The sequence below is a fragment of the Electrona antarctica genome (genome assembly GCF_951216825.1).
Source record: "Electrona antarctica genome assembly, chromosome: 3".
Lineage (NCBI taxonomy): Eukaryota > Metazoa > Chordata > Actinopteri > Myctophiformes > Myctophidae > Electrona > Electrona antarctica.
The window spans coordinates 38,329,078-38,344,345 of record NC_136808.1 but is presented as its reverse complement, the minus strand read 5'-3'; the positions used below and the strand labels follow the sequence as shown (position 1 = coordinate 38,344,345).

At 41.2% G+C, this 15,268-nt stretch overlaps 1 protein-coding gene across 1 annotated transcript in view; it reads left to right on the top strand.

Moving 5' to 3' along the window:
* LOC306920823 (NT-3 growth factor receptor-like) overlaps positions 1-15,268 on the top strand; it is a 212,693-nt gene that overhangs the window by 68,376 nt on the left and 129,049 nt on the right. The window contains exon 3 of the mRNA XM_079497737.1: positions 13,448-13,516. Coding sequence (XP_079353863.1) covers positions 13,448-13,516 — 69 coding nt within the window. The remainder of the gene's footprint in view (positions 1-13,447; positions 13,517-15,268) is intronic.

Sequence of the window (15,268 nt, the reverse complement as noted above, 5' to 3'; positions counted from 1 at the left end):
CTTCCAAATGTAAAATATATCCTTTATTATACTGCCTTTTAAAATAAATAAAAGGTTACAACCTTTTATCAAACATATTTTGACTTAACTTATAATTAACTTTAACAATGTTCTCTCTGAATCTTATCTCCTTTGTATTTCAAATAGGTATGTTCTGCATTTCGCACTGCCTTCCTCGTTCCAAAATAGTTTATTTGGCCTGTGAATTTTTAAAGTTAGACTGACCCTTATTCATTTGACCATTTCCCAACTCCCCATATAAAAGATCACAGACTCCGCTACACCAGTTATCAAGTTCATGCTGTTTTTTCCATTGTCTGCATCTTATCAACCTGTTCTTTTAAACATTTTTTTCCATTTTATAAGAACACATTTGATTTGGTACACATCTGCACAATCTACAAATTAAATGTCATGTTCACTTTATTGACCAAATTTGACTGAGAGACTGCCATTGGAATTTTTTTAATTTTCGTTAATCATAGCTTCAAATTGACGTATTGGTTGTTCAGTTTGATCCACCAGTTTTGGAGATATGGCTTATAGAAAAATGTCTTGCAGGAGTAGTGGAAAAAAGACCAAGCAGAGAAAATGGACTTCTAAGCTTTAGTTCAGTGATCTGTGACTTTAGGGGGCGCTGTTTTCCCTTCATTCCTCCATTAGTCAACCAGCAGTGTTGCCATGTCTGCTTATTATAATTAGTTGGCCTTGTTTCTAAAGAAGAATAATGCATAGGCCTACTGTACCAATTTTATAATAATTTATAACCTGTTAATAAAAATGTATTTGACAAAAATAAAGTGTAGTTGATTATTTGGGCTTGTTTTTAAAGTGTAGTTGATTATGGACACATAATTAAAAAAACAGTAACCAACAGACAACAGGACAGTTTGCTCTCAAACCCTCCCAGCACAAATTGTGCCCTCTTGGCTCTTCTCTTAATGTTTCATTAGCCTGTTATTATTATTATTTGTCTGCAGACCCCCATCTGTAAATAATTTATGCCAGACACAAGATTTGTGTTGTTTGTATGCATGTAGATCTGCTATTTTCGCTTATTTTGGGCTTGTTTTCATATACCGGGTTGCTTATTTCTCTCGCAGAAACTGGCAACCCCGCAATGATAGCCGTTAGCTACATTTAGCTAATATATTGATATCAATCGTGTAGCTAAAACAAGTACATTATCGCGCTATATTACATATCGATGCGATCTGCGTTATTATGACCTTAATTTTCATGGCAGGTACATTCCAAAGCAACTAATAATAACCACGTTATGGTGACATAATGTTACAATGTTTACAATACATTCATTCGAGTCTTCTTCTTCTACTATTGGAAATAGGAAGCCATTTCCGCATTTTCCATTGTTGTGGTCAGCAGTGCCCCCAGCTGGAACATTAGCATGAATTAGCTTTAGGCGGACCAAAATAAACACACTTTTTACAAAATATCGTTGTTAATACTTATTTCTGTGCTATTTCTGTTAGCCAGTTAGTAAAAGACTAGTATTATCTTCCAAAACGATTGTGTACAAAAAGGCGGATTTTAGCGGAATTTGCATACTTTAGCAAGGAAGCCGTATGTCTAGTTAGCATTGGTTAACCCAATGGTTATAACATTAGACATAGTGACATGTTTAAGCATTTATTTCATATTTATATGTCGATATCAGCTCTGACATTTATTTCAGACCTGCTCTAACATGACATGAATAATAATATAGCTTCAGAGTATTTTAGACAGAAAAATAAAAAAGGACAAAGAAAATAGTTTTTCAGCTGTCCTCGACAGTTGCCACCCCCGCGATGGCAGGCTCTATATCGCGTGTGGTCACAATAGTCATGTACAATACACAACACAAAATCCCTTTACTCAACAGGAGCTTTATGTTGCTCCAAAAGTGACAGTCAGTGAAACAGACAGTGACAGGCAAGCATACTGTACCATAATCACACCAAGTTAGTGCCCACAAAGAGTGAGCTCAGATCAGTAAATTCATGTCCATATTTCCCTCTGATGTCTTGTGTGAGGGGACACACCAGTATGTGCTGTGGTGGCTGAATTTATAGATAAAATAGTCTAAATTAATGGTTGAATGAATGGTTTCCCTGAAAACAAATCCCTAAAGAAATGAGTTGTCCTTTATCATCATATTGGTATTTTCTTCTGCCTTTTTGGTCAGAGTTTGTTGATCTGATCCCAAAAACGGATTGGCTGCATGCGTTTCTTCCAAATGTAAAATATATCCTTTATTATACTGCCTTTTAAAATAAATAAAAGGTTACAACCTTTTATCAAACATATTTTGACTTAACTTATAATTAACTTTAACAATGTTCTCTCTGAATCTTATCTCCTTTGTATTTCAAATAGGTATGTTCTGCATTTCGCACTGCCTTCCTCGTTCCAAAATAGTTTATTTGGCCTGTGAATTTTTAAAGTTAGACTGACCCTTATTCATTTGACCATTTCCCAACTCCCCATATAAAAGATCACAGACTCCGCTACACCAGTTATCAAGTTCATGCTGTTTTTTCCATTGTCTGCATCTTATCAACCTGTTCTTTTAAACATTTTTTTCCATTTTATAAGAACACATTTGATTTGGTACACATCTGCACAATCTACAAATTAAATGTCATGTTCACTTTATTTGATTCGTGGTTAATGACCTCACTACTAATGTCAGCTTGTGGCCATACGGCAAATTTTAAAAATAATAATGAATGGTCTGGTACACGACACCTATCACCAATTAAATGAAAACATTGACAGTCCGAAATAAGTTTATTTGAGGGTAATACCTTAAAATCTAAACAAGAGCCCAGACAGTCAAATGGTACTGCAATATAATCAACTACAGCCCGTCCTTTCGTTGAGATTGACGTAAAGTTATCATCAAGCGGGTTTATACGACCGTTTAGAACGCACATTTTAGAGTCAAGCAGTCATCAATAGAATGACGTAGGGGGATGTTATCCACTTCATTTAAATAGTCTGAGTGTCCAGTGTCCACCAATACGGCTGTTGACATCTCCGCAGACGTATATCGCATCAAGGTGTGAAGATATATACATTTGGCTTAATAAATTAGCAAAAAAAGAAGACGTGTCTCTACCCCAGTGGGACATTTCTGGTGGTAAATAACAAGAAAACAAAACAAAGCTATAATCAGAGGGTTTGTGCGTAAAACGGACCCCTATAATTCCATCCACCAATTTATCAACAATTTCTATTTCAAATATACTGAAAAGGTATAACTTAATAAATACGTCCACACCTCCTGAACCTCTTGGTGCTTTGACGTGTGTCTTTCTATTATGTCCATACCAAACATAACCCTCTAAATAAATATTTTGCTCTCCAAATAAATGGGTTTCATTTAAAGAAATTAAATCAGATCAAAATCACCTATTGTTCAAGATCAGTCCAGGCATTCATATTCCAATGTTAGTGTGTCCGGTAAGGGACAGGTAGAGCCTCAATCATGACTTTCCTCGTGAACTTGAACCGTCTCAGCAGACCCAAGTTCCTCATGAACTTGAACCGTGGTAGTAGTAGTGGTAGTGGAAGTGGTAGTAGTAGCAGCAGCACCAGCAGTAGCCAAAGTAGTGGGTCAATGTGGAGCTATCAGAATAAGTGACAGCTTCCACTCCTTCACCATATTCATCATCTATGGGACGTGTATTGCATGACAGCCAGGATAGGTACACTGTCCCATACCAGTAGTTTGTGTGTCCAGGCTGTTCGCCAACAGGGGATGTGTTCCTCCCCGGCTTCCACTGTGTTGTTGTCTGTTCTCAACAAAACATGGCAGCCCTGAGAAGAGGCAGAAAAGTGTTCCTTTTGCGCCCTTCATACAAACCGGGACAGCTGGTATTGGTTGCTTGGCTGACGCTTGACACGAGGGAAGCTCTTTGCTGTCATAGAGGTGCCTCTCGACTCCCTTGTCAGACTGGGAGGCCGGCTATTTGATGCCCAGTCTGGCTGCAACCTATTTGCAGACATCATTGAGATTGATGTCCTAGCAGGCTGCTGCATGGGGCCATCCCACGCTGAGAGCTGGATGGCCTGGATTGATGAGATGGAGAAGGATAGCATCCTCCTCAGCATCACACAGAAAATCCAAATCTCCACCATTCCAGTGTTGATTTTGTCGACTAAAACTATGACGAAACATGTTAGTCGACTACCTTTTTTCACTGACAAAAGCTATAAACAAAATAAAAACTAAGCTATGATGACAGATTAAACATACTGATAATTTCGTCAACAAATAAAAACTAGACTAAAATGTTAGGGAAGGACTAGTGGAGAAGAGATGTTTGGTTGCGCTCGGGTCACAGTTGTTGCACTCTGAAAATAGCAGATCAGCAAGATCACAACACGTGGCGCTGCATGCAGCGAGTTGTGAGCTTGTAGCTTGTATCAGCTATGTTCAGCATGCAACCAAATGTAAAATCAAACATTTCGATGCCACCAAGGCCCGCCGAAATACATTTTGGTTGACAAAATTAATTGTAGATTTAGTCGACTAAAATCTTATGATATTAAAGTAGACTAAAACTAGAATAAAACAAAAAACATTTCGGATGACAAAAATGTGACTAAACCTAAATCAAAATTTGCTGCCAAAATCAACACTACGCTTTCCTCCTCACCCCGTTTTGCTGCACTGATCTCTGCTGTTTTTATGGGCCCAGACAGCTAGGGATAATCAGCAGTGTCCATATCATTGCACCTGTGTGGAGCTAACTCCACAGTACTGAAACATATAAGGCGGGGACCTTATTGCGATAAGAGACCACTCCCGCTTCTTACTAGTAGCGTCCTTTCCAGCAACTTCATACAGTGTGGAGATAACTAGGGGTGAGCAAGGGATGCCTGAGCGTGTTTAATCCCCATACAAATGTTGTAGTCTTCGTGGGGCATGTACGGTAGAATGAGTAACAACAGAACAAAGATCACACTTGTGTGAAGTGAGGGGCGCTATTACCATCAATCAGCTGTGCACATTCCGTGCTCATCATACACACAAACACACAAAGCTGTGCATAGAACAAGTAAAACACTTTCTGGCGGGTCCTATACCTGTGAGTCATGTGAACAGAGGAAACCTTTCATGAAGGGTGAAAACTCTGAACTACGTGGGGCGGTCCCACACTACCATTTGACATGACCCACATCATGGACAATGATTGACATTTGTAAAACAAGCTTAGCGGCCTTGCATGGTTTTCTGCACCATCGATGTGTGAATGGGTGAATGAAATGCTATGTATCTATGTAAAGCACTTTGGATAAAAGTGCTATAAATGCACCATTTACCATTTTACAGTGGATTATATGGAGGTGGTGCTTCCAGGTCCACTGCTGTGGTTGGTCTGTCTGGACAGATGAGGTGCAGCTTCCCCTCTCTCTCTCTCTTTCTGTCTACGTCTCTTGTTCTCTTCATCACTCCCTCCCTTTCATTCTACTCTGCCTTATCCCTTTCTCCCTCGCTGCTCTATACTTTCCTCCTTTCTCTGGTCATCCATCTCTCTCTAGCCCTTCCCCTCCCCCTCTCTTTCAGCCATACGAATAGACAAATTCAGAAACGGGTCTCATGGTCGCAGCAAACATATTTCCTGTAGGCGGAGACGACATATCTGCGTTATAAACTTGCAGGTCTTCTACTATATTGAATGGTAGAGCGACAGATGTTAGTCTGTACTTTATACCTCATACTAAGCATTTAAAGTATGAGGTATAAAGTACAGCAGCCTTATGTTCATACAACAGAAAGATTGGGTATTGGGTAAGACTGACATTATGTATATTTCAGGACCTTTCACTGCTTCGTCTCAACCATTACTCTATGGCTCTGGTCTCAGCCACCAAGGTGTATTTTTTGACATTCCGTTTTTCTCCAAAGTTGAATGTTGCCACTGCTGTTGGAGCAGCCATAAACTACACAGGTTCATCCCGATGTTCTGGGCATCTTTATAAAGTTAGTGTTAGTAAAAAGCAGGAAAGAGTAACGTTTGAGCAGACTAACATCAGTCACTCTACCATTCAATGAAGTAGAAGACCTGCGAGTTTACACCACAGATATGTCGTCTCTGTCTAAAGGAAATACATTTTCTGCGACCATGAGACCCGTTTCTGAATTCGTCTATAAGCAGGGGGTGATAAAGTTTTGTATCTCCATGGTAACAAGCAGCCGAGGCTGAGCATGAACCACTGGTTTGCTTATTTCCTGTGATGCCACTGTGTGTGTGTGCGTGCGTGCGTGCGTGCGTGCGTGCGTGCGTGCGTGCGTGCGTGCGTGCGTGTGTGTACAGTATAGACGTGTGTACAGTATAGAAATATGTGGGGGGGGGGGGCTGTTGGTAGGGCGTTAGTGGCATAGGAGCCACAAATTGATTTAACCCTTTGTTTCAGCCGAATCTGGGTTGAACGTGGTTTGTAGAAGTATGGTATGATACAAGAGAACTGTAAGTTTTAGTTTTGTAGAAGAGGCAAACTAATATTGTTTATGCCGTTTGCTTTGTTGGAATAATTTATTGAACAGGTAATAGGATTTGATTTGGGTGTGTTCTAAATAAGTGTTTGTGTTGATTATTGTGTAATTTATTTGTATGTGTAAACTTGAAACATTATTGTACTGTAAAAATGTCTATTTTCCCTTGATCTTAATCAACACTAACTCTTTATTTAGAACACACCCAAATGAAATCATATAGTACAACGTACACGTGTGTTCAATCAATTATTCAATCAAAGCAAACGGCATAAACAATAGTAGTTTGCCTCTTCTACAAAAATAAAACATACAAGTTTAATAGTTAGTTAATAGTACAAGGCTGCATGCATTCTGCCGCGCGTCCCAAGCTGTCATTCTCTTGTATTATTTCCCACCATGGAGTAACCTCGCATCTCGGAGGACAGTCAAGACGGGCAGTGTCGGTAGGCCAATCAGAGGCAGGCGGGGCGTTGTCCATGTCTATGCTCGGACGTAAAATAGATATACGCGGTATCTTAGTGGTGTAGCAAATCTCCATGGTTTCTATAGCTACATTATAGGTCATCATCTATATCCAAATGAGGCTGGAGGACAAACAGAGCACATTAAAAAATACTGATGATAATATGTGTATTGACCTGTGTATTGACCTTTTCCCCGCTAAAAAACGTAGTCTGCGTTATTTGTCGCTGCCAAAATACGTAGCTACATTTATTCAGTTGTATAAATGTGTTTGATTCGATCTAGTGGAAAGGCTACTCACATTAGCTTCGGCTATCTGGTGTTAGCTTAGACCCTGGGCTGCGCCATCTTCATTAGTGCACGCGTGTGTGTGCACGTGCAGTCGCGCACGCACGCTTTCAATCGCTTTAGTCTCCAAATCCCCCTCCCAGGCGGCAATGGTCAAAACAGCGCTTATTGCACGGAGCCTATAGCGGTCGCTGTAATGGCGCCGGCCAGTGCTCATCTCATCGTCCAGGCAAACAATAACATACGGTCGACACACCATTAGGCTGACACAACATCCGGTCGCAGTGTTTTGGATCTTCAAAATAAGGGTTGAACGGCGCGATATCCTGGCATGTTATTAATTAATCCTGGCGGGGATAAATTGAATGCAAGATCAGACCTCGGGATCCCCCAGGCTAATGTGGCAGACATACAAGAAAGGGAAGTCTGGAACACTGGAGGGCTGGAATTATTACTCTGGATAAGCAGATATGGATGGATGGATGGATGGATGGATGGATGGATGGATGGATGTCATTAGTATTTAACATTTGTCTCTTGGACATGAGGGGCTATTAGGCTACGGTGATTTTGACCGCAGAAGCATGGCCACTGCGTTTGGTTCACCTCTCCTTTCCAGGTGATGTTTCGGTGACCTTTTGTCCCCCATATGTCTCCTGAGATCGTTATATCAGAGGATTGATGCTGCTCCCCTAGATGGTGGAATGCAATGTTCTTTGTTCTTCTGCAGGCAATTGTTTGCGTCTCTTCCAACTCATTACATCTGTCATTTAGATAACATTACAATCTGCGTATTAAAGATAATAGGAGAAAACACTCTGATTGTTTTAGTTAATGTAACGCCCACAACACACCCATGAATGACTCATTCAGAGTGTAAGTACAACCCCTTTGCGCTATGCGCCAACCTTAACGGCCAGGTAACACGCCATCTAACAAGCAAAATTGGTGGGAACACACCCCTGATGCATTTGGTGCCCTGTGTTTTAGACTGTGTGCCTATAGAATTTAGATTGTCTAGATCGGGCCCATAAACATGAATTATGTTCCCCTAACCTAACAAATCAGTGGCTGACTTTAATGGCAACACTAAACATGGAGCATAGAACTGGCTTCCGGAGTGAGAACTGTCCTCCTATCCGCTCCGAGCTGCTCCGAGCCGCTCAGTGCACCCGGCACACGGTTTAGAACCTAAACGCTTGGATTTAGTGTGTACAGACTCTGCAGAGCGCAATAACTTAAAGTATGAAAGTGTGCTGAAAAGTCGGAACATTCATCAACGTGTGATTTGTGTGGCGACCGACAGTGCCAGCAACATGATCAAGACATTTAATCCCTGACGTAACGTTGAAGGAGAAGAGCAGAAAGATGATGATGATGAAGTGGTGGTGGAGGAAGAGGAGGATATTGCGGAGGAGGAGCAACCTGCACTCTCGCAAAACCAAGTGGACGCACGGTTACTAATAATGTAGAGGCTATGGTGAACCAGTACTTAACCGTGTCAAGTTTACACACCGATGTCCAATTCATCTGCTTCAGTTAGCTATCAAAGACGCAGTTAACGAGCATGATGATATCAATCGCTTGTTGTTAGTTAAAGTGGGAAAGCTAGTGAACGTGTTTTTAAACGTGTCAGTGTTTAAACACAGTTTTAAACACATAAATGTTTATGCTCCGAAGGCCTTCAGGCAATAATGCCGTTTAATTAGCCAATTTCAGGAAAACAGCCCTTTCTTTTTTTCCCCCGTCATTTTTTGCTGCTGAGCGGGCGTATCTGCGGCCAGTCATTGGAGCGGTTTGAATTGCTCAAAAAAACCACACTTGTCCACCACAAGCCAGCATGGCAATGACCCCTGCCATGGACAATCCACATTAATTCGGGGTGCCCAAAAATACCGCAACCACCAATATTTACAAGCAACTAAGCCCAAATAAGCATACCTGGCAACACTGTCCTGAAATGAATGGTAATGTTGGGCCATTTTCAGAGAATCAGGTCAAGAAATTGTTACACAACAGGAGAATGTGAAGGACGCCCTTTCACATACCGTACATTTGGCATGCGTTATTGCCTTCCACATAATGGTATACAATATGATCTTTCTCTTTTATGTCTGTATACAGACATAACCTGACAGATATGCGCATGGCAGAGATTCAGTGTAGGAGGGATCCTTAAATAGACTTCATTGTTGTGAGAAAGGGCTGTGATTGGTGTGTGATTAGAAACACTTATTCAATCAGAAGACTGACAGCTGGTTATAGCTGGAGCTGTGTCCTGCATGAACTAACGCTTCATTTATTATTTTGGTCAATATATTTTCAACAGCCAACAATCCTACCGAAAATATAAAATCTGATTGAAATACTGGACCAGCAGGGGGCAGATAGACAGACAGACCGTTCATAAGACACATTTTAAGTAAGACACGGTGGAGAAAGAACAGTGTGAAAGTGAGACAAGGACAGTACTTTGATGATGCAAGAAACGTGGAAGGACAATGAGAGTTGACTCTCCCAGAGGTCTCATCTTGTCTCCTTTCCTTTCCTCTACTTTGTCTGTCACTTGCTACTGGGAACAAGCTAGGAGTAGGAGGTAGGCAGAGGAGAGAAAGCAACATGATGAGGCAAGAGAAAGGACAGTCAAGGAGAGAAGAGTTAAGAAGAAATGAAAGGATGCAAAGAAAAGTCAAGGACAAGAGAGGAAAGGAGCTAGTGGAGGAAGACACAGAAGGAGAAAGACATCTTACTATTCTAAAGGAAAGCATTGTCTCTCTCAAAGGTCATTCATTGCCATGATGACATGCAGAAAGAAGCTGAAATACGATTGAGAGAGAGATTGAAAGAGACATAATGAATAAATAATTAAACAGAACAGAAAATAAGCCATCACAGCTGCAACATTATGTTTTAATTAACTACAAGAACGTATTTGTCTGCAAGGAGGATGTCTGGCTCTACGATAAGGACAGACACTCCTGAGAATCTATAATGAAACAAATCACAAAGATTTTCATTTATTTGTCCCCCACCACAAAAGTGGAGGGTGGACTATGAAGGTGAGGGTGCGTGCGTGTGTGCATGCATGAAATGCATCTGTGAACGGGCAGTAAGTGGCTTGCTTTGCCGGCCTTTTAAAGCGCCTCTAGCATGGTTGACGTGTGCGTGTGTGCATGCGTGCATGCGTGCGTGCGTGCGTGCGTGCGTGCATGCGTGCGCGAGAGAGACAGATCCAGAGTATGTTCCAATTTGCTTGTTTAAATATATAAAAAGTATGCCAAAAGACAATATATTGTAGCCCAGTAACTTTTTTTGTTTTCCGTGCGTGCGTGGGTGCGTGCGTGCATGCGTGCGTGCGTGCGTGCGTGCGTGCGTGCGTGCGTGCGTGCGTGCGTGCATGGAAAATGAATGAGAAATATACTGGGCAAGAAGCCCTTGAGCCAGCAGTTAAATCATAATGGAGTGCTGCTGCTAAGTGGACAACACATATCACTGCGGTCCTGCAGTAGCAGGCATCTCCCAGTGGTCATCACTTACTGTAGGTGACTGTGGTTCTAGTAAGCAGCGGTCAACAGTAGATCATTGTAGTTTTATTGGAATTAATATGTGTAAAAAGAGCAGTGATAATTGTTTCACAATATTTTGATTTAGTCTTTTGAATAACACACCATTTAGTCTTAGTCCTATTTAGTCTTCTATTCTGAAAAGCCTTAGTCGGCTTAGTCTTTAGTCAACAAAATTAAAACTGTACAAGTGTTGCTGTACTCGGCTGACCCAGCTTTCACCAATATAAATAAGGGCTGAAACAGACCACCGTTTTCAACTTCTCATTTGACAGGATACAGATTATATTGTCATGGAGTGGACGGGCCAGATTTGCCCTGGGATACATCTAGGTGTTAATATTGATGAAGACTGTGGAGGGTCTGAGAGGTGAGGACGTGGATACCGAGCTTTCTATCAAAGGATTTATTTGTATTTTATTTTCTGTTGGGGGCACACTGGGACCTGACCTTCTTTAACAATTCTATTTTCCCCACAGCTGCCAATGGAGTGTGTGTGTGTGTGTGTGTGTGTGTGTGTGTGTGTGTGTGTGTGTGTGTGTGTGTGTGTGTGTGTGTGTGTGTGTGTGTGTGTGTGTGTGTGTGTGTGTGTGTGTGTGTGTGTGTGTGTGTGTGTGTGTGCGTGCGCGAGACAGACAGACAGTAATCAATTCTATTATTCAACGTCATGCATGCAGCCCCTAAATGTTTCAACGTGGAACATACTGTATAGTGTTACAGTTACAGTTATTTTCTGTTTAAGTGCAGGATTGCGAGAAAAAATAAAATACACAGACATAATCATGAGAACTGACTCTACCACCACTCCCTATCCCAGACTACAAATAAATTATCGTCCTGCAACAAAATGTTATTGCAAAAGGGGAAGAGCTTCAGGATACATTATCCTTTGGTATAATTCCACACTGTCTCATTTTAACCCAAATCTTAACCCACATTAATCTGAATACTCACACGTAATGGCCAAAAAAAGTAACAAAGGTATTATCAGTACCACACAAGATACTTCCCTCTGTGCAGTTTATATGCTCCTCAGTGACTCCCCATATTAAAATGAAGATATCTTTATAGCTCCACCAACTGAGCTATTGCGATGCTCCATATATTTAGAAGTCAAGCTTGCCGCCTGGTATTGCTGGGGAAATTGCATGCGCTGACAACACAACACTTCGATCAGCATGTTCAGGTTTCGATACCAAGCATTGGCTGGAGTATTGCGTACAGTAGGATTATGGGCTATGCATGATTTTATTGAGAGGGTGATTCCATTAACCCTGACACACTATTGAATGGATGAATTAATTAATGAATGACAAAACTGTTGGTGCTCTCAGATCACTTTTAACTTTAGTTGGAAAGTCAACAGAAACTTCTTCACACTCAAGCTGCCACAATTACGGATACTGTGTCACTCAAGGGATTGATTTATACAGTTATCATAAAGTATTCGATTATGGGCTATATTTTGTTTTGTTTTTTGTAGCAAACTTCTGTTTCTGTACTTTTAGAGTTGTTTGTATGCTCTTAGATATAAGTGCAGATGCATGTTGGCATATTTAAAGTGATCTGTTGGGTCTCTGGCCGTCTCTATTGGATTTGGTGGCTCAGTTCCCTCCAGCATTCTAAAGTCAATTGGATTTGTTGACTTTAAAAATGGTCAACTTTTATCGAGTTGCATTAAGCCCTGGAGGCACACTTGGCAATTTCCTCTAATTTCCTTCTGCTGTGGTCAATAATAGCTTCTCCTCTTATCTGTAACCACTATAGGGACCTGCATTTTTGTTTAACCACTTAAGCTCTATAATATACTTTGTTATACGTCGATAGCGGAAATAGCCTATCGACAACCTCACAATGTGTATAGCGACGCAAGCAAGTGGGTTTGAACGGTTCAAAAAACCAGTGAACCCTTTTCTCTTTCATACTCCACCACCTGCAAATTTGTCAAATGCTAACACAATGCTGTCAAGAGCGTTACAAACAGAATGATGGCTCATTTTGTGCATATCCGCAGCAACCATATTGGCATAAACACGTAGGTTTTAGCATAATACTGTATTTACAATAAAGTGAAATCATAATCATGCCAAACACAGCTGATTGCAATTTCAGCTGAAAGGCTACCCAGCTTTTTTCATCCCTTTACCAAACAGAGAAATGGGGAAGATGTGGGATGTGTGGGATGTTGCATGTCTGTAATAATAATGGGGGTTGACGCAAAAACCCAAACTGTCTGGGAACCACTGGCCTACTGTGCTGGCTGTCTGGAGGAGCGGACGATCGTACTTTCTTCCACCCGGAAAATTAATTTAGTTATTGGCTGTTGAATAAAGCTTGTTTAGACCAAAAACACAATCTCGGAAAAGAATCGGAGATAAATGTACTTTTCTAAATCTGATAACATCGAGGCGGATGCCAGGCGAAATTTTCACTTCTGGTTCATTTCCGGTTGTATCCGTCTCCTGGCCACCTAGTATCATTCAGTAAACCAGTAAGACCATAGGACGCAATATTGCATGCTTGGCAGTCAACCGTTGGATTTGATGCGACATAATATGATGTGCTTGGCACTAGTCAATGTGTTAATAGTGTATGTTCTCTCTCTGTTCCCTCTCTCTTACAGTAACCTGTCTAAGAACCCTCTGACAACGTTGTCGTGGCAACTGTTCCAGCATCTTCAACTTAGCGAGTTGTAAGTTCTAATTTTTTGGCATCTTCTAATGTATGTCAATTATTAAAGCATGTTCCTTCCTTGTCCACAACACATCTGAGCTCCCTCAGACTGAGATGTTTTGCTGATTTAAAATGTTACAATGCACATTCAAGCACATGGATATGGATATATGCACACACGCACACACACACACACACACACACACACACACACACACACACACACACACACACACACACACACACACACACACACACACACACACACACACACACACACACGCACAGTGAAGCAACACAACACTAACAACATATGGCAGGTAAGGTAAGTACATGTCCATCTGTGTCTATTGCTAACACACAACCAGATACCCACACACACACTGACACAGGCACGCACAAACGCACACACACTCGCATGCATGCACACTTGCATGCTTGCACGCTTGCCACGCCATTCCCCACACACACACACACACACACACACACACACACACACACACACACACACACACACACACACACACACACACACACACACACACACACACACACACACACACACACACACACACAAAGTTAAGTGGTTAAATTGACACGTAGAATTGTACGGTGTATGTTGTTTCTGTATACGGCAAACAAAACAACACCCACACACTGTCTATACTGTACTTAACTTATTAGAGAGAAAAACACGTTTCAGTCCACAGACTTTTATCAGGCAAAATCGAGATCTGAGGATCGACATGCTTTTTAATTGCAAGTTTAGACACAGTAAAATCTGCAGTGTTAATTAATGCATGTGTAATTCCAAGAGTGTACAAGACTTCTAATATGTTACAAAGTGTCTAATTTGTTTTGAGTATGAGTTGGAAGAGACCCCCTGGGGTTGTTTCATACCACCATCTTAGAAGACATTTAGTTTGATTAATTAACACACGCACGCATGTGCGCACACAAGCACACACACATAAAATGCTGTCTTTTAGGAGGAAGGAGGAAGTCCTACCCTATTTTCTTTGAGCCATTACTGTGTTTTCTTAAATAAATTTACTTTCATTTTACAAAAAGAAAAGAGTGAGTGAGAGAGAGCTCTTGCAATGCGTTATGACTGGCTGTCACAACTGTCCATCTTTTGAGCTGTTTTGAACTCTGAACACATACACTGCTTCATACGTACATGCTGTGATTTCTTTTTTTTTTGTTTTGTTTTTTCTGCCTTTATTGATAGGATGAAAGTAGTCTGACAGGAAATGGGGAGAGAGATGGGGGAAAGACACGCGGCAAAGGCCGTCAGGATCAGGAGTCGAACCCGCAGCCCGCCGTCAGGCTGGCTCAGCAGCCTAGGTGCCCAGACGGTTGAGCTAACCGCCCAGGCCTGCTGTGATATTCTTAAGCCACTGGTTGTCAACCTTTTTTTCTACTTTTTTTAGCCCTGGACGACTAGCATATTTCAAACAATCCCCAAGAACCAACCACCCCATCTCCTCACAATATACTTTATAATAAATACCCTATAGGCGTACTAGATTTCCAGACACTGATCAGAGCAATGGTCACCAGGTTATGGACATTTGAAGTGGTAAACACTACTGGATCACTGTCGTAGCCCCATGTGATCAATGGCAGAGTCATACAGTATTTATAGTAATGAGACGTTTCATTAGCCCGTTTGTATATGGTGATTATTAGCATGGCTCTATGTCTTTTGGCCAATGATGTGATGTGCGGTTGGAACTAGCTGTTGTATAATACCCTACAAACAAGTGTT